Source organism: Parus major, chromosome 19 (assembly GCF_001522545.3).
Source record: "Parus major isolate Abel chromosome 19, Parus_major1.1, whole genome shotgun sequence".
In the NCBI taxonomy this organism is placed as follows: Eukaryota; Metazoa; Chordata; class Aves; order Passeriformes; family Paridae; genus Parus; species Parus major.
The window spans coordinates 5,441,423-5,468,644 of record NC_031787.1 but is presented as its reverse complement, the minus strand read 5'-3'; the positions used below and the strand labels follow the sequence as shown (position 1 = coordinate 5,468,644).

The following is a 27,222-nucleotide window of genomic DNA, read 5'->3' as shown; positions in this document are numbered from 1 at the left end:
GGATGGCACCAGGGGAAGCATCCAGGGGAAATGCCAGGGCTCAGCCCTTGGGAGGGGAACACCTAGAGCTGGGTTGGTATCCAGGGGTTTGAGCTGTTCCTCACTGCTCCCCTCAGTTCATGTCATTGTCCTGGCAGCTCTTGGCCACATGCTGCCAACAGGGCTGAGCCCCAGCTTTATCTCCCCTGCTAGAGGGTTAAATTCCAGCTCCCCAGGCATGTAATTTTCTCTGGAAGTTCTCTGGATTGCACCACCCAAGCTCTCTCATCCTCTTAACCCCTTGCCTTTCCCATGCTCCCACACCAGCATCAACTCCTTCTCCCTTCCTTTGGGTCTTAGCCTTCCCTGAAGGCTCCTCAAATGCCTGCAAAGCTCCTTAGAGTGGGACAATAGATGTTTTTCCAGCCCTGGGACAAAGGCAGATGCTGCCGGGGAAGAGCTGGAGCAGGGAGTGCTGCCTGTGTCCCTTCCTGATGGGTGGGGATCCCGTCTGGGCTCCTGTAGAGAGGAGCAGGGAACAGGGCATTGCCACCAACCCCTCCCAAGTGCGGAGCGTGGCTCAGCCCAGGATCCTGGTGAGGTGCTGGAAAGATCTTCCTGTGCCAGCAGCAAATTGCAGACTTGGAAAAGGCCGGAGAGCCAGGAGCCAAGCAGACAGCAAACCCCACGGTGATGAGCGTGCAGTGCAATCCCAAATCCCTGAAATGAGGGGGTCACACGAGTCTGGGGGGGAATACCAAGGGTGGAGGAAGGCATTGCTTCCTCTCTGGATGCAAAGCCCCTGTGGCAGCCACAGCATCCAGGCAGGAAGCACGGAGGCGTGTGGACCAGCTTCCCAAAAGTAGAACTTTTATTGACAGCAAGGGAAGACTGAAAACAAAGACAGCCAGAAAGGAGGCAACAACACACAACTAGCCCCCCCCTTCCAGGTCCAACCTGGAAGCTGCTCCCAGTCAAACTCCTATTGTACAGTCTCATCAAATAACAAAATAGGCCAGGTTCACCCACCTGCAACCTCGGAGCTGTGGGTTCTCCCCACTGGCCTGGGTGGCTTTGGGAGGAACAGGACCCTGTCAGCCTCTCAGCACTGCAGAAGGGATGGCATTGAAGGCAGGACCTGCATTTCTCTGTGCAAAGAGCTTTGCTTTGTCTCCTGGGTGGCAGCCATTCTTCAGGAGCATTTACATGCAAAGACGACCTTTGTTTCCTAAAATCTGCTGTTCCTGCTCATTTCCTAGCAAAGGAGGCTGACCAGGAGCACTGGGAAGGAACAAAGACTCTGCTTCCATAGAAAATCCCTACTAACAAAGCAGGAGAGGGGAGAGTGTGTGCAGCAGGAACTTTCCCTCTCAGAAATGTCTCTCCAGTCGCTGGCAATCCCTCAGAAACACTGCACTGGGCTATTTCTGACACAAATTATCCACTTTATTCGCCTCCTCCCAGTTCCCCAGTGCCCCTCCCTATCCAACAGCCACAGGCAGGTGCCCCCGATGTCGGTGTGATGTCTCCACGTGGTGCATCTGTAACAAAACGCTATTTTTTAACAACAGAAATCAGCTTTTCTGAGAAAGTCCCAGCACACGGAGGGAAACACCAAGCAACAAAGGAAGGAGCACTGACTTCCACCACGCAACTCTGCTCAGAGCAAATCCTAAGGGGAAGGGCAGGGTGCAGGCAAAAAACCTCTGAGCTAGCATTCAGTAAAAACACTATTTATTCACCCCTCTTGGTTACAGCTGGGCAGGGGAAGCGGGTACAGAGGAGGAGGCCACACACTCTGGGCTGCTCCGTGGTGCGTTATCCCACGTGTCTGTCTCAGGGAAGCTGCCGTAGGCTGGCGCTTTATTTTGCAGTCTGATTAAAAAAAAATAATAATCAAAACTAAATAAATATTGTTCCAAAAGAAGCCAGAGGAGAGAGCAAGCCTTTGGTACAACAGCTGCATCTCCAGCAAGACCCCGAGGTGCTGTGCTGGACCCCTCCAGACACAGCTGGGGTTGGCACAGGCTCTGCTGAGCCTGTCCCACGTGAAAACATGGAGCAAACAACAGGAACTTTGTGAGAACTCTGGTTTGTTTGTTACAACCCCCACAACTTTGCTTTGTGGTCTTCCTCTTGAAGGGAGGTGACAGTCAGGGTTTGGGAGAATCCAAAGGAAACAGGCTCACTCCAGGGCAATGCACTTTCAGCTCCGTTCGCTTCCCAGTCTTTGGGAAAAAAGCAGAGTCTTGGGTGAAAGCAGAGTGCTGTGCATGGACAAGGACAGACTCCTTCGACCTCACGTTTGCTTTGCTAAGTTTCCAAGGTGCCTCAAAACTGGAGCCTGGAATGCAGAGGCCGATGCAGAGGCCGATGCAGAGGTCCTTTCTATGATATATTTTTCTTATATATAGTATACATTTTTAAACCAGCCCTGCCAAGTCTATTCTCTTGCTCAGGTGCACATCACCAAGAGTCATTTCCCACCATCCCACGACGTATAAAACAGGAGTTATGTGTCTAAGGGAAGTCGCTTCCTATTGTTCCCTCTCCTTCCCCCTTCCGTGGAGAAGAGAGCGGAGGTGTCGGGTGTCAGGTCCTATCGATCCATCTCATCCAGGAGAGGCGTGGCATCCCCAGCGATGGACATGGGCGTGCTCTCGATCATGGGGCTGGGAGAGGGTCGAGGGGTCAACCTCTGCTTCTGTTTCCTCCGCTCAGCCTCCTTCTCCTGCAGCCACTGCTCGGCCATCTTGCCCCAGTCGATGGCAGCGTGGCTGTTGGTCCTGCACGGACACGGGGACAACATGAGATGTGACAGGAAAACTTCCCTGCCCTCCCTCCCTCCCTGTGGGGGAAGTAACCCCATCATGCTGCTTCCACAAAAAGCAAGGGAGCCAGGACCCGGATCCGAGCACCTGGAGCTACTCACTTTGGCTGCTGCCTCTGCCTGGAGCTGGATGATGGCTGCGACTGTGCCTGGGACTGGGTGGACTGGGGTGTGGTGTTGGCCTGGAGCTGGTACTGGGGTGTGGTGATGGGCTGGCTGGGAGTAGTGTACGAGTAGCTGGGGGTCATCAGAGGGGTGGCCACCGGCTGCTGTGCTGGAGTTGTGAAGACCTGTGGAGAGCAGAGGCTGTCAGGGGGCAGAGGGTGGACCCTGCCAGGCTGGGGGGGCTCTGCACTGCCCTGCTTGCCCAGGGGGGTGCCCACCCTCGCTCTGCATGCCCCCAGCCCTGCTGAGCACAGCACATTAGCTCCCTGAGAGCTGGGCCAGCACAGCCTGCCCTCCTTGTTCAGCCCAAGGGGAGATGCTCAAGCCAAGCAAAGGCAAGAGGCACCTGGGGCAAGCCAGCAGCAATAACATCCTGCACTGGGCACAAAGAACAGATAAATTCTTCCCCTGCAGGCTGCAGAGAAGGTGCAGCAGCTCCCAGGATGGATCCCTCCCACATCCCAAGCCAGCTGGCTGCCTGTCCCATGAAGAGCTTAGAGTCTTTGCCTCCTGGTGTTCACCTCCCTCTTCCTTCAGGTGTTGAGATGATTAATACATCGGGTTATCCACAGTCCCTGCCTATCCTCAGCTCAGCATTTACTGTGCCAAACATCCTGAAAGCCTCCCAAGGTGCTCTAAAGGAGGATCACTCCTCCTTGCAAGCCTTGTCTTGCAGCATCTCTTCTTTGGGTGCAACAGCTGGGTGTGTTCTTATACCCAGGCTCCTCAGTCCTTCCACAGCTGGAATTTGCCTTGGTGTCAGCTGGGAGCTTTAAGAGTGGAGCAGGCACACATGAAGAAAAGGCTTCAGCATGAGCCAAAACCATCTAATTCCATCTTACTCCCTGCAAAGCTCCTGGGTGTTGGGTCAGGCTGAGGTGTTCCCTGCCGGTGCAGCTCAGAGATTAGTGCCGAGCTAAAAAGCCCTGCAAACTCAGCGCATACTTTCCCAGCTAATCTCCTCCACTAGCAGCTCACGTTGCCAATTCAGGGGCACAATCAGAAGGTTGTGTGCCCTCACTGCTGGATCCCCCCTCTCCACCCTGCCACATTCCTTGAGGGAGGCCAGACCAGTTTGCTCCTTGCTCCAACTCCCCCTGGAACAGGGTTGTGTTATGTGCCTCATTTCTCCAGTCACGGGAGGCAAAATGAAATCTGGTTCAAGAATCCAGTCTGTGCAGCACCAGGGGGACAAAACCAGGACCTGGGGACCCTAGGCAATGAGGGATTCCTTAGGCTTCAGTGGTTTCTAGCAGCAAGAAGAAGAAGCCAGTAGAAATTTAAGTGGCACCTACGTGGTACGCGCTGCTGCCGCCTCCGCTGCCCCCGTAGCCATACTGGCTGGAGCCCCACTGTGCTGGGGTGGCATTTGGGTTCTGTCCCTGGCCTGTCACAGCAGCGATGGCACTGAACATCTGGGAGGTCATGTTCTGTGGCAGAGCGTTCACTGCACGTGTCAGGTCTGAAAAGGAGGCACACTGCTTTAGGAAAAGTTGAGCCTGGAAGAGCAGCTCACATCCCAGTTCCTACTGGGAATGGTTGGCACTGACCTGCCAGGTTGATGTTAGCTGGAGTAGCATTGATGGAGGCTGGAGTCCTGGTCCTACTGCTACTGCTGGGGGTAATACCTGTGTAAAATACCAACCAATTAATTCACCTGGAAGAGCAGCCACTGGTCTGAAACTTGGGATTTGAAAAAAAAAAAGAGTCAATAGTTGATCTGGCACGATGGTTTTCTACCAGGGAACGGTGTATGCTGGATTGTATGGTGGGGAGACAAAGGAGAGAAAAGAGACTGGTCCAGACTTTGCTGTGATGAAATATTAACTCTCAGGAGAGCTCTCAGTGGGTTGGTCCACGGAGCCAAACATTTCAAGCATTGCTTGGAAACTTCCCACATACAGAAAAATCCTAGGACACATTTTTGGGACAAAGAAGATGGAACCATCCTTTAATAATTGTCCCTGATATTGTGTGATAAAGAAAAAGCTGAGACACTGAAGTTTCAGGCTGCTCACCTGGAACAGGGTCCTGATAATGATCCTTAAACCATCGGAAAAGTCCATTCACAGTAGGGAAGACTTGGCCCCGGTAGCGGAATCCCTCTGGTGTCACTGTCACATACTCTATCCTGGGAGGAGCAGGGAGAGCAGGAGACATCACAGGCTGTTTCAGTCACCCTCTGACAGGTCACACTCACAACAGGCATGGACAAAAACCACAGGCAATGGCTGTACTGATAATGAACAAACAGATCCATCCAAGACACTTTATCTTCAAACAATTCACACTACCCTGCCTTTCCATGAAAAATCCATCATTCCCTGCCTACACTCCCACAACACCCTCAGCAGAGAGCAGTGCTGCTCGTGGCAGCCAGATGGTTAAGAAACATGGGGGTCTCCTGGGTGAGATTTACTGCTGGAAGAATTGGGTCCTCCACTTTGAGGGGACTAAATCCTGGGAAAGAGAAGGTGTGATTTACAGGGATTCTGACAGAGCTGGAAGGAAAACTGGCAGCAGTCAGCTGAGGTTTGGTACTGGCAGTACTCAGTGCAAATGCTGGGCTTGCCTTCTCACTTACCTTGGTTTGCCTCGAGGCTGATATCCCAAGAGGAATTTACCAGGTAGATCTTTACAGGCACTAATAAAGTATGGAATAAATGTTGGCTTCTCTTTCTTGGTCTTAATCAGCAGCTCTTCCAGCTTCTAATTAGAGAGAGAAAGAAGATAAATGCTCCAGGGGAGCCCACATTTTCAGCAGCACACAGAGCCTATGGATATCTTCCAAAGAAGTTACCACATCCTGGGATTGTCTCACCTTCTTGTCTCCACCATTGCAGTCCTGATAGTACTTGTGGTTCAACAGGTCTCTGGCAAAAGAAGCCATTGGCTGGACATAACGAGCAACAATTTCATCCAGGTCTTCAAACTCCTTTGAACAAACACATTTAAAGAGTTATTTAGGGTGTATTTGGTCATAAACTGCACAGCAAAGCTTGAGGAGAAAAAAAGACAAGTGCTGTCTAAGGATCCAGAGAATGTATTGGAAGTTACTCTCCAAGAGTGTGAAAGCAGCTACAAGGGCTGTGTCAACCTGTAAAAAAGTCCTTCCCCTTCCCAGGCATGCTCTGCAGGGCTTTACCTCTGTGTTAATCCAGAGCATGGAGCCCAGGCTGAAGGCATTCTCCTTGCCCTCCTCTCGGACATCCACGTGCTGGTAAATGCCATCGTTGACCTTCCAGGTGACAGTCAGGTGGTTCTCCCCTTTGCTGCTTGGCCGAATAATCACATCCCCTTGGTCCATGGTCTCCATCATCTTCTCTGCTTGCTTGAAGCTGATGTTGTGGAATGATGGGTGAGCAATTACCCTCTTGATGTAGGCTGGGGAACAAAGGGAACTGCTTTAATGCCACTGCATCTAATTGTGCTGATTGTCCTGAAGCAGGGAAGGCTGGAATTACAAGGGAGAGAGAAAGTAAGAGAACTCACTTGTCCTCTGCTGCTTTCTCTTCATGTCCTCTTCCTGTTTGTGATCCGCTGCCTCAGAGTCAAAGTCATAGTAGGTGTCTTTGGGCAGTTTCCACTCATTGTTCTTGTCCATCAGGTCTGAGGTCCTGCAGGTCAGGTCTGCGCTGAATTTCTCAATGTCAATCTTCATGATGCGGCAGTGGACGGTCATTCCCACCTGCAGAGGAGGTGCAGGCCAAGGTGAGCAGCAGGTTTGGCAGAATCCCTGTGCTACACACCAATCCATGTGGGATCCTGCTGACACTGAGGTTGTACAAACAACATCAGCTTCTGCAGATTGATACAACCTTCAAAAGTGGTATTTCTACACAAACTCACAAAAATGACCAGAATCACAAGAGATCAACAGAAAAATGGGCAGCTCTCCAGGACATCTATTACATGTTACCCACATGGAAAACTGCACATCTGGAGGGTGAGGACAATCACCTTTTCTGTTTCAAATATCTTTCACAATGGGAGCAGCAAAACTGGACTGCAAGATGTGCAAGAAAGCAGTTAAGTTTGTTCAGAAGCAGACACCCAAAGGACTGCTCTAATAAAATGTGAGGCAGAAAATCCCCCCACAAAAACTGCAGTGTCTTAGTCCAGTTAACCATGATGAAGTTAATTAATAACTCTTTAAAGAAATGCTGAGACCTCTAAGCTTACAGGATTATCCATCACCTGCATGGACTGTTGAGGACCCCAAAAGACAGAAAAGATGTTGAACCACTATTTCATTACGTGATAAAGAGATGTTATTCCATTTCTTTCAGAACACCAATCCCTGTCCCAGGCAGGACTGGTAACTCTGATGACCTCCACAAATTAATGGAGAGGGAAGGAAAAGCTGTAAGAGGGAAAATGACCCTTGTCTGTCCAAAAGCAGTTCTGTGAACTGAAAGCCAGAAACAAAGGGCAGCTCTGCATTAGAATGCCTTCTGGTCTCCTAAACCCAGACTCCAGCCAGATGACAATAAATCCTCCTGCAGCACAACTTGTTAACTGATTAACAGGGTCCCACCAGCTGCCAAGGGAGATTTGCACTGTGGGACAAGGACACTAACCAGAACCTGAACTTCCTGATGATTTTAAAGTCCTTACATGAAAATAAGCTCAGAAAAGTCATTTAAGAGCAGTGTTATTAGCCAAACTCTGAGTCTTTGGTATTGACTCCAGGTTCTTCCAGCTCTTGCTGGGAGTGTGAAAATCCACTGCTTTCATACCTTCACCCTTTCTTCTGGCCTCTTGACCACCTTGTCACTAAGAAATTTTGTTGGGATGAAGCCAGCAACACCATTATCCAGACGTGTCTTCACTCCAATGGCCTGACCTGGGCAGGAACCGCTGTCAAAATGGTTCCAAACCTTGAGCAAGGCAAAAGTAAATCAATCATTCAGCATAGAAACAAAATAGCCCCAGCAGTTCATACTCAAAACAAGTCCAAAAGCTGTGTCAGCAAAGTGGTGCAGCCAGCAGAGACTTGTGGAAGGGCAGGGGACAGCAGACTTCGACAAATGCTACCCAGTAATGCAATCTTCCTCCTCCAGTTCTGCTCATCTTATGGGACATTGCAACCAGGAAGGTCAGAACATTTTTAGACCCTGAACACCAGCCTGTAGTCAGGGCTGGTTTCTAATGAACACTATAGGGGTTTAAAGTCACGGATTACCCAGGCTGGAATTCACAGTGCTTAGAAGGGACCTAAAGTACAGCTGCATTAAGCAGCAGGTGGTCCAGATAAGTTCTTAAAATTGAGAAGGTGGCAGAGCCTTCTGTTCTGTGTCATAGGCAATTTCTCTGCATAAAACACAATCCCAGACCACAAACAAGAAGGCTTTATGTATCTGCAAAGAACTGGTCAGCTTAGCCTCAGGTCCATTTCACTCTAAAAGCCATAATGTGGCTATAAAAGACTTGTCAAATCTATACTGAAGCAATTAGTCAGAAGTGCAACAGATTTTATTTACAGCCAAGGTCCAGGTTTGGGTCCTGGGGCACTGTGGACACTGTGATACCTTGTCTCCTAAGAACCCTACACACCACTCCTGCTGCTAGCAGGCTCCTGACAAAGGCAGGCCTGTCAGGAGGAGCAGCCCCACCTCACTGAGCTCTGGGAAGTTGTCCTGCTGGCAGAAAGGGCACTGCCAAAGGCCAGTTTCATCATTCCGTATCGCCTGGTCGTAGCTCTCTCCCTGTGGGCGCCTGTGGGCAATGCCAGTCACATTGCAGATGATCATTTTACCTGTGGGGTGATGGCAGAGGGGAAGGAAAGAATGAAAAACTGCAGAGCTGGGCAGCTCCCTCCAGTTTGTTATTCATGCATGAAGGTGTTAGGAGGCCACCCAAGTACTTTGAAAAGCTGCTTCACATTCCACCACAGCACTGTCCCAGCACCACGCTCACTAACACCCCTTTGCCCCACCTTCACACATCTTGTGTCAACTGAGGAGGACAGAAAGCAGGGATGTGATCATTTTACCTATGTAAAATGTCTCTGGAGTTTCTTTGGTCAGCATATTGAAGACCTCCTCCGTGTTGGGAGAACGGTAGGGAGTTCTCAGGTCCTTGTATCTGCAGCTTAGCTCAGCTCGAATGTCATACAAAGTGATGTGCTTGTCACCATAGCCCTGTGTGGGATTCAGAGGTTACAAAGGCATGAGCAGCAGGAAGGAGGTCAGTAGAGAATCCAGGGTAAGTTTTGGAAGAACTCAAGCAAGTTATGAAACAGCAAATTTAAAAAAGGGAAATGCAGCAGGTACCAACAAACGGTGAAACTCAGTCACAGGATGTTGAGGAGGTTAAAAGAACAAATATATTTAGAAAAAAAATCAGGGAGAAGAGCTTAAATGGTCTATTTACTGTCCCCTGCCCCAAGTGCCCTTTCTGCAAGCATTTACTGCATGCCATTGTCAGACACTGACTGCTCATCAGGGCTGTTTATACATTTTACAACAGCACAGCTAATGCCCAGCTCCAAAAAAGGATAAAGCTATAAAACATGAGAATCTTAGCTGGGCAGCAGAGCTTCCCCTCTGTTTCTCAGCACCAGGAGCCCCCAATGCACCTGTCTTTCCAGTTCTTCAGCAAAGGCATCAAGATCCAGATCTTTCAGGCGCTCGGGGTTTTCCAGGATCTCCTCCAGAGCTCCTGCAGGATTTGCATCCTCAGCTGACTCATCGTATTCCAGGGCATCCACTGCCATTTTCCTTGCCCATTCATAGGTTTCAGGATGGACTCTAGAGCCATCTAGAACTTCAATGTAGGAGTCAGTGCTGAAACAAAACCAATGTTCAGATCAGGGCTCTGAGCTGTTCCAGCTGTTCCTGCAGCTAAATGATCAAGCACCACTGCTGCCCTCCATGGAAAAAAGTACTCCAAAAAGGACACTATGAATTATTCATTGCTAAACCAACAGGAGCCAAGGCAAGACCTGGAAAACTCCAGTCTGCAGCTCCAAATACACAGGCAGGCATTTTGCATGCTGGGTGGATTTGATCCCTGCTCACCACAGCTGCTCTATAAGCACACAGCTCTCTGCTGTTCCACTCCTCACACAAATTCAGTGTTGCCATTGGGCTGTTTGGATGGGCTACACTTTGTCCCCAGCATCTCCAGGATTTGTATCCTGCAAGAATCAAGGGATCTAACAGGGTTGGGTCACTCAGTGTAGGGATTCAGCCAGCTGTTCTTTCTCACATTGCTTTTCAAAGGCAAAAAACCCTGCAGAAGGCATGTTTCTAGTATGTGACCCTTTGTGCAAAGCACCCACTCAGGTTCAGAAACAAGGTTACAGCTGTCCTCAAAACACCTCTCGTGCAGCTACTAGTAACTTAATGCTATATAAACTTCCCAGTATTGCTACTGGTTTAAGAGGAAGCCAAATTGCTGAGTTATTTCTGAAGTTTGAAATTTTAGAAAAATAAAATACTGTTGGAAGGACCAGGCAGAAACTAAGCAGAAGTGCTCATGGCTTACTGATGACTGCATGACAACTATTTTAGGGAACAATTGGTTTTAATTTAGTTCCTCTTGACCACAAAAAGGCCATATAATTAATTTTCTGCAGTTCCCATTGCTGCTGTGGAAGTTTAGCTGCCCATAAGAATCAGATTAATAATCAGCAATACCTGAACTTGGCCTAAAGTCAGAGGGGCCAAACTCTGGGTTAACACTGACTCAGGGAAGGTCTGTCACTCACACTGACTCCACACCCCATGGGACATCAAATACCCAATACCCACCTATCACCCAGTGATGCTGTGTCAATTTTGATGAAGCCAGCACAGTTGATAAACACTTTGGGTCCCATGTGACACATCGTAACCAGCTGGGTCCTGTTCTCCAGACGGGTGTTGTTTTGTTTTAAGATCTGCAGAGAGAGGCAAGAATATCAACCTTGAGAGAGGCAAGAGTATAATCCCTGCTATTCAAATACAAGATTACTCAGAGGTTGTGGACTTCCTATCCCTGGAATTGTTCAAAGCCAGCTTTAGTGGAAGATGTATGTGGCCATGACCAGGGGTTGGAATTAAGATGATCTTTAAGGTCCCTTCCAACCCAAATTGTTTTTGTCTGGGAAAAAAACAGAGGATTCACACTGCACACCACAGTGTTTAAAGCATCTGACACATGCCCATCACAACTCTCAAGTTGTTGCTCCCTGCCAGTGTCTCAACATTGTGTGAAAGATGATGATTCCACATCATCACAGCTCCAACTCTCAGGAAAAGCGTTGGCTTTTTGCCTCGTGTTTTCTACACTGTGGAGGTGTCTTGACGCTCTGACAGCACATCCATTCCTGTGGGTTTGGGAGCTGGCTGGGATTGATGGATCTGCTGAGCTGTTTGGGTCTCTCAAGGACACAAGTCCACGTGTAGCTTCAGGGTAAAACCACACATCAACAGATCTGTCAGCTGCACGTGGCACAGGGAACCCTGCCTCACCTCCTGAGCACTCAGAGTGCTGGTGATGTGCTGGTTTTGTAGGCAGGCCCAGGAGCCTCCTTACCTTCAGCAGGTGCGTGCCTTTGCGTGGTCCCAGGCCACACACATACTGCAACAAAGCCTGGCTGTGGGGGTGAGCAATGGCCCTGTTCACATCCACCCCCACCTCGTTCACGCGGTTGATGAATTCGCAGTACAGCGCATTCAGCAGGTCCTCCTTCACCACGTGCTCCTGGCAGAGAGAAGAGGTGTTAGCCCTGGAAAAGATGGATCTGTGCAACCCTCTGCCATGAGCCAAACACGACACACTGGCTCCCAGGAGCTGTGTTGAACCTCAGAGTTACCCTGAGAACAGCCTAAAGGCTGATGAGAAAGAAAAAAAAGGAAGGTGCTGTGTAGCCTGAATATGGCACAGAACAGGCAGAACTTGCTCAAGTTTAACTTGGAAACCTTTTCTTTGAAAGCAAAACCCTCACAGGCCTCTTTCTCTTGCAGAGAAGGATCTTTCTTGCCCAAGGAAAATTTACCTGCAGAGGGTGGAGTTTCAGGCAGAGAATATCCTCATCAGAGCTGCAGACCTGGGCAAACTCTATGAGGGGGTCCTGGATGCGGCGAGCAAGGGACACAGCCTGACGCAGCAGAGGGGGGTAATCCCGGAATTCATTCTGCAACAGGACACAGAATCAGGGAAAACCCTCGTGGTGTCTTCACACTTTGTACCACAAGCAGCAAAGACACATCAGACAAGGACTGCAGCAGGGAAGCACTTGGTGCTCAGGGCAAAGAAAGCTGAGGTCAAAGGCTCCCAGGGGCTCTTATGCATTTAGTAATGGAACAACCTCACTCATTTCCAACTACATCAATATCCACTTTGTGCATCTGCTGGTGCTGATCTCTTCAGGGAAGCCTAAGATGTTTTGCCTTGATCCAAAGGATCAGTACGTGACTGTCCAGATGGATCATATGAGACAGAGGATGATGCAAGGGCAGCACAACAAATGGAGGATGACACAGCACGAATGAGCAACAGACTAAGAGACAGCTGGGGTAGCAGCAGGTTCACCTCAGACTTCTTGCTGTTCATGTAGAGGATGGCCAGTTCATTGTCCACCAGCTCCACTCCGATCGAGGACAGCTGCTGCCCTTGGTCCAGCTCATGAACAATTCTCTTTACATCCTCCATCAGCATCTGAGCATCCCTGGGGAGAGACAGCCAAGGGGATTGAGGGGAGAGCATAGAACTGGTCCTGGAAACAGTGAAATGTAGACAGGCACAAGGAGAGGACTGCAAAGAGACTGGGAAAGGGAAGCAACACAAAGACTGACCTGTTCTCGCCGGCGATTGTCACCACGTGAGGCTTCTTGTTCAGGAGGAATTTTTTCAATGTTTCAATATCCTGGGCCTGGAGAAGAAAGTGGAAAATCAGAGGAGAAAAGGCAGATGGTTTCTGGTCTGAGCTACCTCCATTCATCTCAGTTACAGCTGCACCAAGGCTCACCTTCTTTTCCCTCTCCTCCTCACGCCAGGCATTCCTTCTCTTTGTGAAATGTGGCAATCGGAGGAAGTCTGTCACCTCACCCTCTCCATTAACAAGGGCACAAAACACAGGGTGGTCCCTGTCAAAAAGAGATCACTCAGACATGGAGGACTGCTAAAGCTGGACATGCACCCAGACTCCATTCCCTCCCTCCTACCTGGCTGATGAAAACGCAATGCCCAGCACCCGGATCCCCTTCCCTTGGTTTTCATCCATGAAATCATCGTCTTCCTCCACTTGCTGATCCGGCCTGTATGCAGCAACCTTTAGCCAGTTGTACAGTTTGCGGCTGCAAGCCTGAGAGAGCAGAGAAAGGACAAAGGGGAGTGAGAAAATCCACTGCAGGAGCATTGGCATAACCCTTCTCTGGAGGGAAAGTTGAACCAGACTCAATCCCTGCTTCTTCCTCCTCCCCAAGAACTTGTGTATGACCTGTCAGCAGCTATCCCCAGAACACTGCAGGGCTTCCAGTGTTTGCAAGCCCAGCTCTGCCTCAAACCTGTGCCTCATCTCACCTTCAGGACATATTCCTTGGCCTCCACTAAGAGCTTGTTCTTTAATTCTTTGGCCATCTGCACGTAGAGGAACTGGTTGAGGGAACGCTCGATGGCCATGGTGCGCTGCCGATTCCACTCCTGCACCTGGTGACTGAACTCATCCCGGTAATAGAACTGCTTGATTTCCTCAAAGTACGTCTGGTCACTGCCATAACTGCAACAAAGGAGGAGAGGAGATACAGAAAGGCTCCAGACACCTGCATGGACACCATCACTGGCAGATTCTTGCACACCTCAGATTCAGGTAGCTGCTTGGAAAAATTAGGGAAGAGCCAACCCTCCCATCAAACACTGCTTTAGCTGCTGAAGTGATGCTGTAAGACAGATCACAGCCACTCCAGCACACCCATACTGCACAGTGTGGCCACTCAGATGTGCAGGGAAGGAACTAAGCTGGCTGGGAAACAAGCATCATCTTCCACAAAAATCCCAAGGTTTCCAAGTTTGCTTTCAAATGAGACAGATGCCTATTAAAAATCTCCACAAGATGATGAAAAAAGCAACACCCTGAGAGGCTGCTTGACTTTGAGGTGCAGGAAACTACCAGGCCATGACTTTCAGGAGTAGCTTAGTTTACAGAAGTGCTCTAAGAACACTGCATGAATGAGCTCTGCCAAGTCAGGGATGGCACAGCCAGTGGGAACTCACCCCTCCACTCCTTTCATGTCAATGCTGATATCTATGACCAGCAGTGCCTCATCCTCTGCCAGGCTCATTTTCAGGAACTGGTCATCTCTCAGCTCCTTCACAGGCTTGTTCTTCATGTATTTAAAGGAATAGGCATAGTGGGCTTCATCAATATCCTGGGAAAGAGGAGAGACAGTCAGCATGCACACAAGACATTCATGTCTTTTGTATGCCACAGCAGACAATGTTTTTTATTCAACACCCCCTCAGCCCTATATCTGCCATTCTGCATTTCCTTTCCCAGCAGGACACAGTGGAATTGCTTCCCAGTCCCAGAAAAACAGAGATTGTTTCAATATTTGAAGGCAGCATCTCATCTAGTAAAATGCTGAGACCAAAAATGCAGCAGTCCAGCTCAGTGCTGCTCTGAGAGCTGCCACTGCCATAGGAGAACAAGCATTTGTATGTTATTTAGATCCCTCCCTGAACTGAGCCACAGAGTCAGAACTCCCTTCCTTACCTTCTTCCCCTTTTTTGTTGGTGAAATGTTGATTTTAGCTCGTTCTTGGAAAGTCTGTCTCAGGACCTGTCTGACCAAGGGCTCCCTGGCAATCTGCAAGGCCACCATGTACCGAGCTCCTTCCAGCACTGCTTCCGGGCTTGGGAATTGACTACGAGCAAAAAGGCAACGTGAAGGCTTAGAATAACGTCCCCAGATCCTCTCACTCGTGTTACATCCACAGTAACTCCACAAAGACCCCCACACTGACCTGCACACATAATCCTTGGCCAGCTCCAGGGGCTCTGCAGGGAACTGCTCTGTTTCGTGACGCTGGTAACTGTCTCGGAGATTCTCTCCAAACTGTTCAGGTGTCAGACCAAATTTTTTAGCCAAGCCATCTGGTAAAAGAAAAAAAACAAAACAAAACAAAAAACCCAATGAGGACAAGGGTACTGTAGCTAATAGTGAGCAAAACTATCAGTCTTCCTTCCACAGGTGAATCACAGCACCCTGTGGAGTGACTGCACACCCAGGACAGAGCAGAGCCTTACCCAGCCCAGCTGCCTGGCAGATGGTGTACATATCCCTTCGGGAAGCCTGCTTCAGCTCAGGCCCCTTCTGCTCATCATCCTCTGCATCCTCCCCTTCACCTGCAGGAAGGATACATTAGAGAGCCATCCAGATAGTGTGTCAGAAGCACAGTTAAGAGATTACACACAACCTGCACTGTGCAGCAGAGCCCCTAATTCCCACAAAGACATCTCAAAGGTTATAGTGGCCTTAAAATTATTCAGGGTTGGAAAATTACCCTGGAAACACTATTTTCAGTGTCACTCTTGCAGTTTTAATAGGAGTATCTGGCACAAGGGGTGGCATTCATATTCCCTTGGAAAGCACCTTGTGGTGCTTTTAAGGCAAACCTTAAACTTTCCAAAAGTGCCTAGAAGACCTGGAACTAACTTGAGATAGAATGACCAGCAGAGATGCTTTGTGCAAACACAGAGGCTTTTCACCAAATTTTCCTCCTGTTCTTTTGAACCAGCATTTTCAAGCAGCCCACAAGGAGCAAACGTGGGGAGACAAACCTTCCTCTTCTTCACCATCCTCCCGGATCCGCTTTTGCTTTTTGCGAGCAGCCTTGGCAGCATTCTGCATCTTGGGGATGTCTCTCCCATAGTACAGCAGGAAGTGATTGTACACGTCCTTCAGCTCGTCCATGGACTGCACATCCTTCAGCCTACAAAAAGCCAGCATGTCACACCCTGCCTGCAGCCAGGTCATACTCAGAACACTCAAGGAACCTGCTCTGACTCAGGTCAGGCAGAAGAGAAGCCTTTGGATTCATCTCCCAAAAGAATTTTAAGTATTATTTTAAGTATTTCTCATTATTGGTTTTATGGGTTCTCTGCAGTAGCCAAAGTGCCTGTGCTGTTTGGGCAAGTCAATGGACATTTTAAATCATTCTGGAATGAATATCGAAGTCCTGGCACCCTACCTCTCCATGTCAGTAGTATCCAGGGCCCTTATTCCATCAGCCAAGGGCTTGTCTGGGTCAGCAGAGATTTGCTCATACTGGTAGGCCTGCATCTTCTCAAACAGTCGTGTCAGGTTCTGCTTGCGGATCTTCAGCTGGGTCCACTGGCATGAGAACAAAAGAATTCCAGTGGAACACCCCACTGCAGTGTGTTATCTGTCTCCTCCCTTCCTAAACAGGGATTTCCAGCATTTTGGGATATTTGTCATATAAAAATGATTATTAAAATCATCCACAGCCAAAGCCAAATGTGACGTGTGGCAGGTCTCATCTAAGAGATGCAGTATATTAACAGAAAAAAACCAAAATTCATGTTTGGATCTGATAGCAGAGAAGCAACCTGCACTGCTGGTAGGAACTGTCACTATGCAAAAGGAACTCAGTGAAAGGGATGGATTTTATTGGAATCCTATTCTGTCAGATATCCATTTACCACCATATGACAGCAAAAATGCAGAAAGACACGGGTAAAAACCCCAAACATGGCCAAAACAAGCTGCTGGACAGGTAGGAGGACAAATGTTGACGGGACAACAAATAAAAAACATTCCTCACCTTCTCATCCCACTGCCAGACCCTCCACAGGTCATTGATGTGCAGCTCTGGCTCCACATACTCCTTTCTGTAGAAGGCGATGAATGGGACCTGGGTCAGAAATGAGACTCATCAGCCCTGTGCAGGGGACTGGGCTGTTCCTGGCAGCCAGGAGCCACACAGAGCTCCTGTTCCACGTGGGACAACAAACTAATGGGGCAGCTCTTACTCCACCAAGGAATACACCACATAGGCCAAAAACCTTCTGCAACATCAGAAGACGGATTGAGCAAGGCTCAAGAGAAATTCCCCCCACCTCATTCAGCCTCAATTTGTCCAGAATCAGGGAAAGACAATGACAGCAGCTCTGTCAAACAGGCCTTAAAAACCTGCATTGCCACAGCTCACATAAGATGAGTTGCAGTTCCCAAAGGAGCATCATTTCACCACAGGAGAGGCAACCAGGGATGGTTTCTCATCCCCTTCTGTGTGCCCTAAATGTTTCCAGCAGATTTACTAATCCTTTCAGGAAAAGGAGACAGACCTTGGTAATGAAGAAAAGTTGCAATTACCTCAAAATGCTGATTTCTCATGAAATTCAGGGCTTCTTTAATCTTCTGGATTGTGCTGGGCCCCTTGCGGCTGAAGCTGCTGGCCTGTCCACGGTCGAGGTAATCAGAACTTTCCTGAAAAGGAGAAACACATTGTGCTCACTCTGATCCTGAGCTGATCCCCTAAAAGAGCACCCCCACCACATTAAGGCTGAGAAATTGTTGTTCTTTCAACTTCTTTGTGCTCCTTTTTGCTCTGTTTCATGGATGCAAAAATGAAGACACACGTCAAATGATCTGCTCAAAATCAGAAATGAAGGTGGCACTGGGCAACACATTCCTATCAGCAGACCCCTGGAACAAGCCCCAGGCACAGTCCTTTACCTGCAAGGAGATGGTGGGAGTTGCAAATGCATTCCTATAAATCCAGTCAGCTTCCTCCTCCAGCTCATCATCTTCAGCACTCTTCACTGGGATGGATCTCAGCTGGGAAGAGATAACACCATGAGCACAGGCACGTGCAACACCAGGGCTTGCACTGCCTTGTTTCCAAGAAGCCTGGAAATTGCAGTTTTGAGCTGCAGGTTACCTCTGGGGACCCCCAGCTACGGGGTGCCAAGGATATCACTTCAATGTCTGCACCTTCTGAGCACACAGGAAGCTGCATCAGCTTTATACTAGATAAAGACAGCTACAATCCTGTCAAAGGCTTGTGGAAAGGCCTGCAATGGTGCAAAGTCTGCTGTGAAAATCAAGTGAGGATATCTCCACTTCCCACCAGACTCCCAAATTTTCTGCAGTTACATCCTCTCTTCCAATCTATCTGTGCCTTGCTACCACTTTTGTTGCTGCAGCCACGGAGTAACAAAAGATAAAGCAGCTCCAAAGCCTCTCTGGGCACTCAGTCTCAGCCACTTCTCTTTCAGAGGAGCTGCTCTAATCACCACTGATCATGTGGATGACAATATGTGTGAACAAACCCCTACAGCCAGAAGACATCACAGACAGCATTTCCTTCTGTGGCACAGACTGGCACAGGGAAAAAAGGGCCTTTGGAAAACTGACAGATTCACACATCCCATTTCACAGAGAAGGGTAATAAACATCTGCACAGAATTACACTAACATACACTAAAGGGAGATGGACTTTTCAGTGAAAATCTGAATATAGCTTAAAATTAAGACAAAAATATGAGACACTAGAAGGATTCATCCCAGCACAAATAGCACTTTGTATTGAGAGCAGTGCAAGTCTCACCACCTTGAGTAAAGCCAATTAGAGCAGTTATGTGTTGGCTGGCATACATGTAATTTAGAAACCTTCCCAGGTCTTCTCTGGCACTGCATTTTGCTCTCCATATGCCCAGCCCTAGAGATTCCTAACATCATCCAGCACAAAGCCATCTCAGCAGAGCCCTGCACTTCAGCAGTGCAACACTGGCACCCAGTGGCCACAGGGAAGCTGTACTGGAGCTAAACACAGATTCACAACAGCTCCCACGTCACTGATACGTCTGAATGCAGTTTTAGCCTGTACATTTGACAGATAGTGTCATCAAAGAGGGAAAAAAATATTCCAAAATCCATCCAGCAGCTTGGCAGCCTGCAGGTCTCAGGCCTGAGAGCCAAAATGCTTTCTGCCTGCAGAGCTGCAGCCCCTTGCCTCACCTGGAACCTCTCAGGCATGTCTGTCATGCGGATCTCGTTGTCCTGGTCTGTGAGGTGGCTGCTCTCCAGCTCACTGGGCTCGTACATCTCGAAGATGCTGCGGCGACTGACGCGTTTCTTGGTTGTTTTCTTGGGCCGCACGCGGGTCTCCCCTTCGGTTTCCTCATCCTCGTATTCATACTCCTCCTCCATCTCCTCGTCGTACTCATTGTACTTCTCAAACTCATCATAGTCAAAGTCCACACCAAAGATTTCCTGGGCTTCCTGCAAGGCACTGGAAAGCAAAAATAATCCTATTGTTCAGCCCCACAGCGCAGCTCACAGAACATCTTTACAGCCACACGGAGGAGGCCGGGGGCACGGTCTAAGCTTTCTTCCACCTAATAATCTAAATCTAAATAACCATGGACAGGCACAAACTCTGAGCTTTACTGCAAATATTTCTCTTAAGGGCCTGGTTTTGGTATCCCTTTAAAAAAATCCAGTGGAAAAAATAAAAAAGGAAGGAGTCACACATTTCAGAAATCACACACTAAAAGCTCTACATCTAAATTTAACAGGTTTCTTCTGGGAAAAAGACCAGCAGTACCCAACCACAAGCTGAATCACTCTGCAGTCGCAAGATCCAAATAAGTTGAGCACTATTTTCAAGGCTCCAGGCCAACTTCCAATCAATACTTACGCATCTGTGTATCCTGGAAGCTTCTTTCTCCATTTTGGCTTCTTCAGAGGTTGTCCATCATCATCCACAATGAAGTCATCAATATCTGGACATTGAGAAACAAACTCAGGTATAGAACTGGTACCTCTGACAAAGCTCAGCCAGTGAAACTATGAGCCTCCACCACAGCCTGAGGCTGCTGCTGGCTGTCAGTCTGCCCAGCTCCCCACAGCATCTCCTACACTAACCTCACACAGGCCAGGAGTCTGAACCACTGTACCAAGCTGGAACAAACTTCCAGGCAAAGACATTTGAGCTGCAGCTCAGTGCACTGAAAATACAGTCAGGAAAGGCCTGGCTACTTTGGATAGTAGAAAATTGTTGAAATTTTTTTGGTAAGGTAGCAGCAGTGGGAGACTGATGCTGAAGAGGGGTAGGGCAGGCATGCACTGTGCTGTGAGGTACTAAACAGTGCCCTGAGTGCCTCTTTCTGAAGCATTTTCATTTTTGAGGCAGCTTTGGGGAGGTGTTCAAGACCTCAGCACACATAACGTGCTCCTGCACAAAGTGGTTCAGACAGACTAAACCTGTCACCCAGAAATGTTTAATTCTAAGGTAGTAATCAGACCAATAAGAGCTTCACCATGACAGGGTCACAGCCTCTTGGATACTTCTAGTTCAGACAAAGTCTGAACTTTGTTCCTGTGCTTTAATCTTAGGACAAACATTGGATGTAACTGACTATCCACACTCACCAGATTCATCTTCCTCCTCCTCCTCTTCCTCTTCCTGTGGAGCAACAGGAGCTTCCACAGCTTCCCCTCCTTCCTCGCCTTCACCATCCTGAAAGATTTCTTCAGCAATGGCTTCCTTCTCATGTTCTTCCTTTCCATAATCTTCTGCTTCATCATCCTCATCATCAGACATTTTCCGCACACGCCTGAATTTTTGCTGCAAGGACAATTCCTTGTTAGTGCTCACAATCCCTGGCTCAGCACTGCACTTCCTCTGCAGGCAGCTGGGAGGGAGCAGGATGGAGCCCAGCACAGCACAGGCACACAGGAGAGAAGAGCCACCCCACTCAGGAGCTGTGTCACTTGCATGCTGTCAGCAGCAGTGCTGGCCTGGCTGATGTGACTCTCGTGTTACACAAAGAACTTTAGAGCCCATAACAGCCTGTGCTGACCTTGAGGTCAGCAGCACATAGGAAAGGAACATGAGACTGTCCTGAAGAGGTGGAAAGGGAGGAGCACAGCAGACTTCAGGAACCAGAAAAAAGTGTTTTGCAAACTCTGGGAAGCCAGGTCCCAGTCGCATGGGCAGGGAGAGATCTTGCTTCCTTCAAAGCACTCAGCTCTCCCTTTCCAAGAGGGCAGGAGCTGATGGGAGGCTCATGCCAAGCTGGAGCCTGCCCTCCTCTGTGCTAAAACACACCACACCATTAACAGCAGCATGGGAACACAACTCACTCTTTTGACTTTAACGCCCAAGTTTTCTTCAATGAGGTCAAAGTCATCATCCTCCAGGCGGTCATCGAAAGCTGAAGAAGACAGCAGAGCTAAGTTACACTCTCCCTCTTCTAATGTGGGAATGCATTGAGCCCAAACATCTTAGCCAGCTCATGCAGACCAGGGCAGAGGATGCTCTCTGCCATCATTACACCGTGCCCTGCTAGTAACAATCATCCCAAAACTTACTGCGCTTTCTCTTTTTGTGGCCAACATCATCCTCGGAGTCTCCAGAGTCACTGGCTTCCTCCTCCTCTTCCTCATCATCATCATCATTAATGAATCCTTTCAGGTTTCCCTGTTCATCCTGATCATCGAGGTTCAGCTCCTCCTCTTCCTCATCTGGGATGGAGAGCAGCACGTGTTAGACACCCATTGGTTATCCACCGAGACCTGTGCAAGCAGCACCTTCCTCCACACCATCCACACACAGTTTTAACTGAACACTGGCACTGACAGAGAACACAGCCAGCTGCTCTGGCCACATCCCCACGTTTTGTCTCATGCTCTCTCTGCAGAGGGAACAGGTGGAGTGCTCACACTGGGAGAATTCCTCTGCTTTTACCATTTAGTATCAAATTGTGTGACTGCAAGTCCCACGGGGGCAAAGCGGTGTATTTTTTATTGCCAATTATAAAAAACACTTGGAACACTTGGAGGAAGGGAAGTACTCTAAGAGCTGAGATTATTGACTACAGACAGCCCTGCTGTAATAGCAGTTATTGTTCCATCTGCAGAGCCATGGGATGCAGAACAGAACAGCAATGAACACAGCAAACTCACCATCCTCATCTTCCTCTACAAACTTCTTGGTTACTCTGGGTACAACCTCCCCATCCTGGTTGTACTCCTCCTCTGACTCCTCTGCTTCACTCTCCACAAAATCAGACATGGCTGCAGCCTCTCACACAGCAGCTGGGGAAAGAGGAAACATCCCTGGCATTAGCTGAGCAAGCAGAACACAAACACTTCCCCCTTCAGGTTTTGGAGAGAAGGCAGCTAAAGCAAGAAGGGTTTCAAATTAGCTACAGAGGCCCTGAATTGCCCAGTGTCCACCTTGCCTGGACATCCCTGTCACCACAGCTTAGGCAGGAGAAGGCAGCAGCCAAGAGCTGCCAGCTCCTGCCAACCCATATCTGGGTGAGGAGGTCAGGAGCTGTCACAGCAACTCTCCCGTCTCCTGCGGCTGGAACGTGCACACAGCCAGAGCCCCCAGCCCATCCACAGCCTGACGCTGCACCGTGTCAGGCACACAGCCCAACTAATTAGGATCTTAATATGATTAATCTTCACTCAGTTAACGAAGCCAGGGTGACCCTGAAAAGGGCCTTGACTGTGCTGTGATTGCCAGCTGTGACACTGCAGAGCCCACAGAGCAAACTGGAGAGAGGTCTGGGGGTCTGTGAATGCCCACAAGCCACAGCCACAGGCAGGCAGTTCCATGCTAGGGATCTCCACCCAGAGTTGAGGAAGCAACAAGAAAATGACAAAACCAGTGCATTTTCTATATCCAGAACCTTTTGTTTGATGCTTTTCCCAAATGGAGTTTCTGAAAACAACATAAATCAAGCTTGGCACAAAGGAAAATGTTTGCCAAGTTCTGTCCCTCTGAGCCTTCCACTTCTGGTGGTTACAAACCCACTGATATTTTTTAAATTTTCAATTTTACCTCCTTTTTACATACATCAGAACAACTGAAGCTTACAAGAGTCAGCTATGAGGAACACCAAATCAACTTCTCAAATGGCTGTGAGAATGAAAACACCAGCCCAGGAAGAAGTACAGGCCTTTGGGAAGGAGCTGTACAAAAAGCAGTTCAGAGGTGTCAGATCTAAAGCCAAAACCTCCATGTTAAATTATATCTGATGTAATTCAACACACAAACATGGAAAAACAACAGAGAAAAAAGATGATAAAATAATTCCATATGGCAGGGAATGGTACCTAAACAAACATGCTTCAAAATATTCCCATAATCATTTCCCCACTGCAAACAACCTGCTGAAGGAAATCAGTCCCATATTGGACAACATGATCAAGGCTTTGCCATGACACTTCCTGTGTGCAGGACTTCTTGCCCTGCCCTGAGATCCACACATCTGCTGCACAAACACAACAACTTGGACAAAAACAGGGACTTAGTGCTCAGTTAGAGTTAAAAAATCCAAGGCTGATCTTGGATGATCTTTTAAGTCTTAAAACACAAGCAGCTCTGAAGGAACACGTCATCCGTATCTCATTAAAGAAAACCTACAACAAAGATGAGAGAAAGACCTCTGCCAGATTTCAGACATGAGTGGAGGGAGCAGCTCATACTCCTTGGCTGCAGAATATGTAGCAGTGGCCAACTTCTATGCAGGATGTTCCAGACAAGCAGAAATCACAGCAGGCCAAGGCTACTGCTCTGCATCCAGACAGAATGTGGCTGCTCTGCTTCGGTGTGGGATCCCCATCCTCAAGAGGACACTTTAGAAGTCAAACACTTGTATTTAAGCATCCCTCTAAGAAATAACACCTCAGAGGGCAGCGCTGATGCCAGTTAAATGTGTGCTCCTGATGCAAATGCCACTGATAAATCATGTGACTACACATAATAGAGAAACAGGGATTATGTTTACCAACCCGTGTGTGAATATTCTCTCAACTTCACCCTTTCTCACCAACCCTCCTGCTCTAGGCATTCACCAGGGTGTACTAACATACACAAACCTGCAGGCTAAGTGGCTTTTTCAAGTCTAGTAACCTCATTTATCTCCTGCTCATGATCAATACACAAATCCACCTCATGAAGCACCACATCCAACTTCACCGTTCTCTGCCAATGAAGTATTTAGCTCACAATTCCAACTTTCTTCCTCATCACTTGCTCTAAAATTTCCTGGAAATTTTATTCCCATGTTAATTTAAATTTGTCTGGACACAGGGAACAAATAGGAGTTGAGAAAACCATCTTATTTAATAAGCCAGCCAAGCAGGTTCCACACAAGCCAACCACCCACAAACCCGGCTGCTTTCAGCTCCAGTGAAATTCACCTCAGGACAGCAGGGATGTCACTTAGCACGGAAAACAGAAGCAAGATGTTAAACCAGATATGGATTATGGATGTTTCTACCACCCTCTGTGCCAGGGAGGCCTTAATTAGAAACAAAACAAGCCAGGGAAGTGGGCAGAGGTGCACAGGCAGAACTTGGTGTGGTCACACAGAGAGAGACCTGAGGAGGGTTATAAGATTCTGAACCAAGGAGTGCTGTGCCAGCCCAGCTCTTTTTGATCAGGAGTGTCTGCACTTTGCTCAGATCAAGGGCATAGCAGCTCTGCTCCAGAGGCCACAAGTTTCTTTTAACTGGGACTGTTGAATTGTGATCAGGTCAGGACCAAGATGGACATCAGCTGCAGTCTCTGTGAGGTGGGGCAGGGCCTCTAGAACAGGCACTGCTTTGTGAGAACCTGAGGATTTCAGAAATTGTTCACACATCCAAATATCTGCTGGTTACTCAGGACATTGGGAATAGAAAAGTCCCTCAAGAGCTTCACCTGAGCAGGCATGGGGTGAGAAAAAGCAGAAATATCTGACACTCTCCCAGCTACAGGGATGCCACCTAAGGCAGGAGACCTCAGTGGTGTTCAGAGAATAACCAAACAGTGTCTGCAGAGCAAGATATATTTATTATTCAGCAATCAACCTCAAGGATAGCAGTTTGAATATGCAAACCAACAAAGTCATCTTGGCTTTAGGACAGCATGGGTACAGCAAAGACAGACCTTGACTTCTCCCCATCCTTTGTGGAAGAAACTACATCAATCCCACATTAACACTTGTTTTGTGGGTGTTTTTTGGGGGGGAGAGAGCTTGGGCAGGGATGGTTCTAACCTCTGTCACTTCATGATTCAACTCACAGTTCATTTAGGATCACACAGATCCAGGGAACCACACTGCCAAAGCCACCACTGAACATTGCTCATGGCCACATTTCAAAGGGACAAACTGCAGAAGATTCAGAAAGCTCTGGGAGAGTAAGAGGGCTGGGGAACTCAAAATGCAGAGCCCAAGGAAGCCAAATCTATTAATTTTGTCAATTAAATGCTCATGAAATTAATTTTAGCACATTCCAAGTACATCCACAGGAGTCCAAGACTGACAACAAATGTGTGACTAGGAAAAACCCAAATGAACTCCAAAGATAACACCACTCTTTTACCCCATTAAGCTCTCAGTGAATTTCTTAGTGAAATCAATAGCAGTTTTCATAAAATTAAAAAAAAAAAGAAACACACAAAAAAACCACCAAGCCATCATTGAACTGAAATGTGTGGATTTAACACTATAATTAAGCAATGATTTTCAGGCTGTGTCCCACCACAGAACTCACACAAAATCATCTTGGCATCTTTTAATTTGAAGCTTATAAGCCTAACAGAAACATCCCTCTGAAGCACTGCAAGGCACTCACACCATGAGAAACTACCCTCAAGGGCACCTCAATGCTGAGCTCTTCCTCACCAAGCATTAAATACCAAGGCATTTCTTGGTATCCACATGGAGTTCTGATGGCTACTGGGGCCTGCCATCCCTGACATCAGCAATATATCATTTTATATTTAGCTTTTACAGCTGTTTTACAGATTTCGGAAGTCTGCATCTAAACCTGACACTCCCACGCTGCTCGGTGGGAGGAACACAGGGGGAAGTGATGACTGGGGACCAATGATGGGGAAAGTCCAGGCAGCCACCACAGCTCAGGAACTTTCCATACCTGCTTTGTTGGTTTTAATGCTCCTGCTGGTCCCACTGCCCTTGATGCTATGCACCCTGCATGTCCTGTGGCAGGGTGACACATTTAATAGCATGTTGTGTGAAAATGCACTTCCGCCTGTTTGTTTTAGCTCTGCTGCATCATAATTTCCGGTCAGAAACAGAAAAATGATGCTCCCTCCTCGCTTTCTCTGACCTAGCCATGACTTTGTGCACCTGGATGGTGTCTCCTGTCAGGAAGCTTCTCCCCTAAGGTGAGGACACGAAGGCTTTGCTTGCCCAAAAACCTGCTCTGCTCCTGCCTTTTCCAGCGCTCCCTTTTTGGAATGGTCTAACCAGAATTGCCAGGATACAAAGTGCCAACGATTTACTCAGCAGCATAACAATGTTCTCTATTTCATTCTCTCCTCCTTTAAAGTAATTTCAAAATATCCCTCTTAGGCTACAACGGGGTGTCGAAGTTGTTTTAAAAGAAACAATTGTTGAGACACCTAATGCTCTTCCCTGAATAACAAAAGCTGATGCAGAGCCAATTTTGTGGTGGTTGTTACCTTCCTTACACCTTCTGCCATATCTCATTTACCACACTAGCACTCCCACTCGGTGTTATCTGGTCTCTGCAACTCCCCACAGTTTAGTTATCCTAAATAATTCAGGAGTAACCTTCCTTCTCCACATCATCGTATTCAGGAAAAAAAAAAAAAAAGAGCAGTGGAGATGACTGTGAAACTCCACAATAACCTCACTCCCCTACGAGCACCAATCGCTTGCCACCTTTCAGTCATTTATTAAACCCAAAAGGGCTTTATCAGGGCCTTGTTTTTTCAGGGAGCATCTCGCCAGGAGTTTGGAAAGCCTAATGCGGTGGTCTGGGGATCACAGCTACAGAGCAGGAGGGTCCCACCAGTGTGGTGAGAAACGAAGGTCAGACCCTTTCCCCCGCTCCCAGAAAATCATCCCGGCGCTCCCCACGCCATCGCCTCACATCCGCAGCTCTTCCCACCGTGCCAGCGCTCCCCCGCGGCCCCGGCCCCGCCGCAGCAGGGAGCGGGGGCTGCGGCACCTCCCGGCCCCGGGGGAGCCACCCTCACCCCCGGCCACCGCCTCGCCTCCTCGGGGCCCTGCCCGCCGCCGCCCCGGGAGGCTCCTGCTGCCGCCAGCCCCACCCACGACCACCGCCGGGGCGGCCGCCGCCGCTTCACCCCGCACCAGGGCCCGCGGCGCAGCCCGGCACCAACCTCGGGGACGTCCCCGCCTTCTTCACCGGGGCTCGGAGCCGCCGCCGCGGCGCCGGGTCGGGTGTGACGCCCGGGCCGAGACAAACGCGGGTTCGCCCTTCCCCCAGTAAGGGACCC

At 48.7% G+C, this 27,222-nt stretch overlaps 1 protein-coding gene across 1 annotated transcript; it reads right to left on the bottom strand.

Moving 5' to 3' along the window:
* Nucleotides 1-832: 832 nt before the first annotated feature.
* On the bottom strand, nucleotides 833-27,216 carry SUPT6H (SPT6 homolog, histone chaperone and transcription elongation factor). The gene is made up of 37 exons (XM_015646738.3): nucleotides 27,106-27,216; nucleotides 21,897-22,028; nucleotides 21,303-21,455; nucleotides 21,075-21,145; nucleotides 20,361-20,556; nucleotides 19,627-19,711; nucleotides 18,945-19,218; nucleotides 17,661-17,762; nucleotides 17,298-17,411; nucleotides 16,747-16,836; nucleotides 16,153-16,295; nucleotides 15,743-15,894; nucleotides 15,209-15,307; nucleotides 14,926-15,055; nucleotides 14,676-14,826; nucleotides 14,177-14,331; nucleotides 13,487-13,682; nucleotides 13,129-13,268; nucleotides 12,933-13,050; nucleotides 12,760-12,836; nucleotides 12,497-12,632; nucleotides 11,961-12,098; nucleotides 11,498-11,665; nucleotides 10,732-10,859; nucleotides 9,555-9,762; nucleotides 8,970-9,117; nucleotides 8,590-8,732; nucleotides 7,714-7,854; nucleotides 6,467-6,662; nucleotides 6,120-6,358; nucleotides 5,796-5,909; nucleotides 5,559-5,683; nucleotides 4,993-5,105; nucleotides 4,525-4,602; nucleotides 4,270-4,436; nucleotides 2,912-3,099; nucleotides 833-2,765 (listed from the first exon to the last, which is right to left on the bottom strand). Exons 2-37 carry the CDS (start codon nucleotides 22,003-22,005, stop codon nucleotides 2,579-2,581), a joined length of 5,172 nt encoding a protein of 1,723 aa, XP_015502224.1. The 5' UTR covers nucleotides 22,006-22,028; nucleotides 27,106-27,216; the 3' UTR covers nucleotides 833-2,578.
* Between the last annotated feature and the right edge of the window lie 6 nt (nucleotides 27,217-27,222).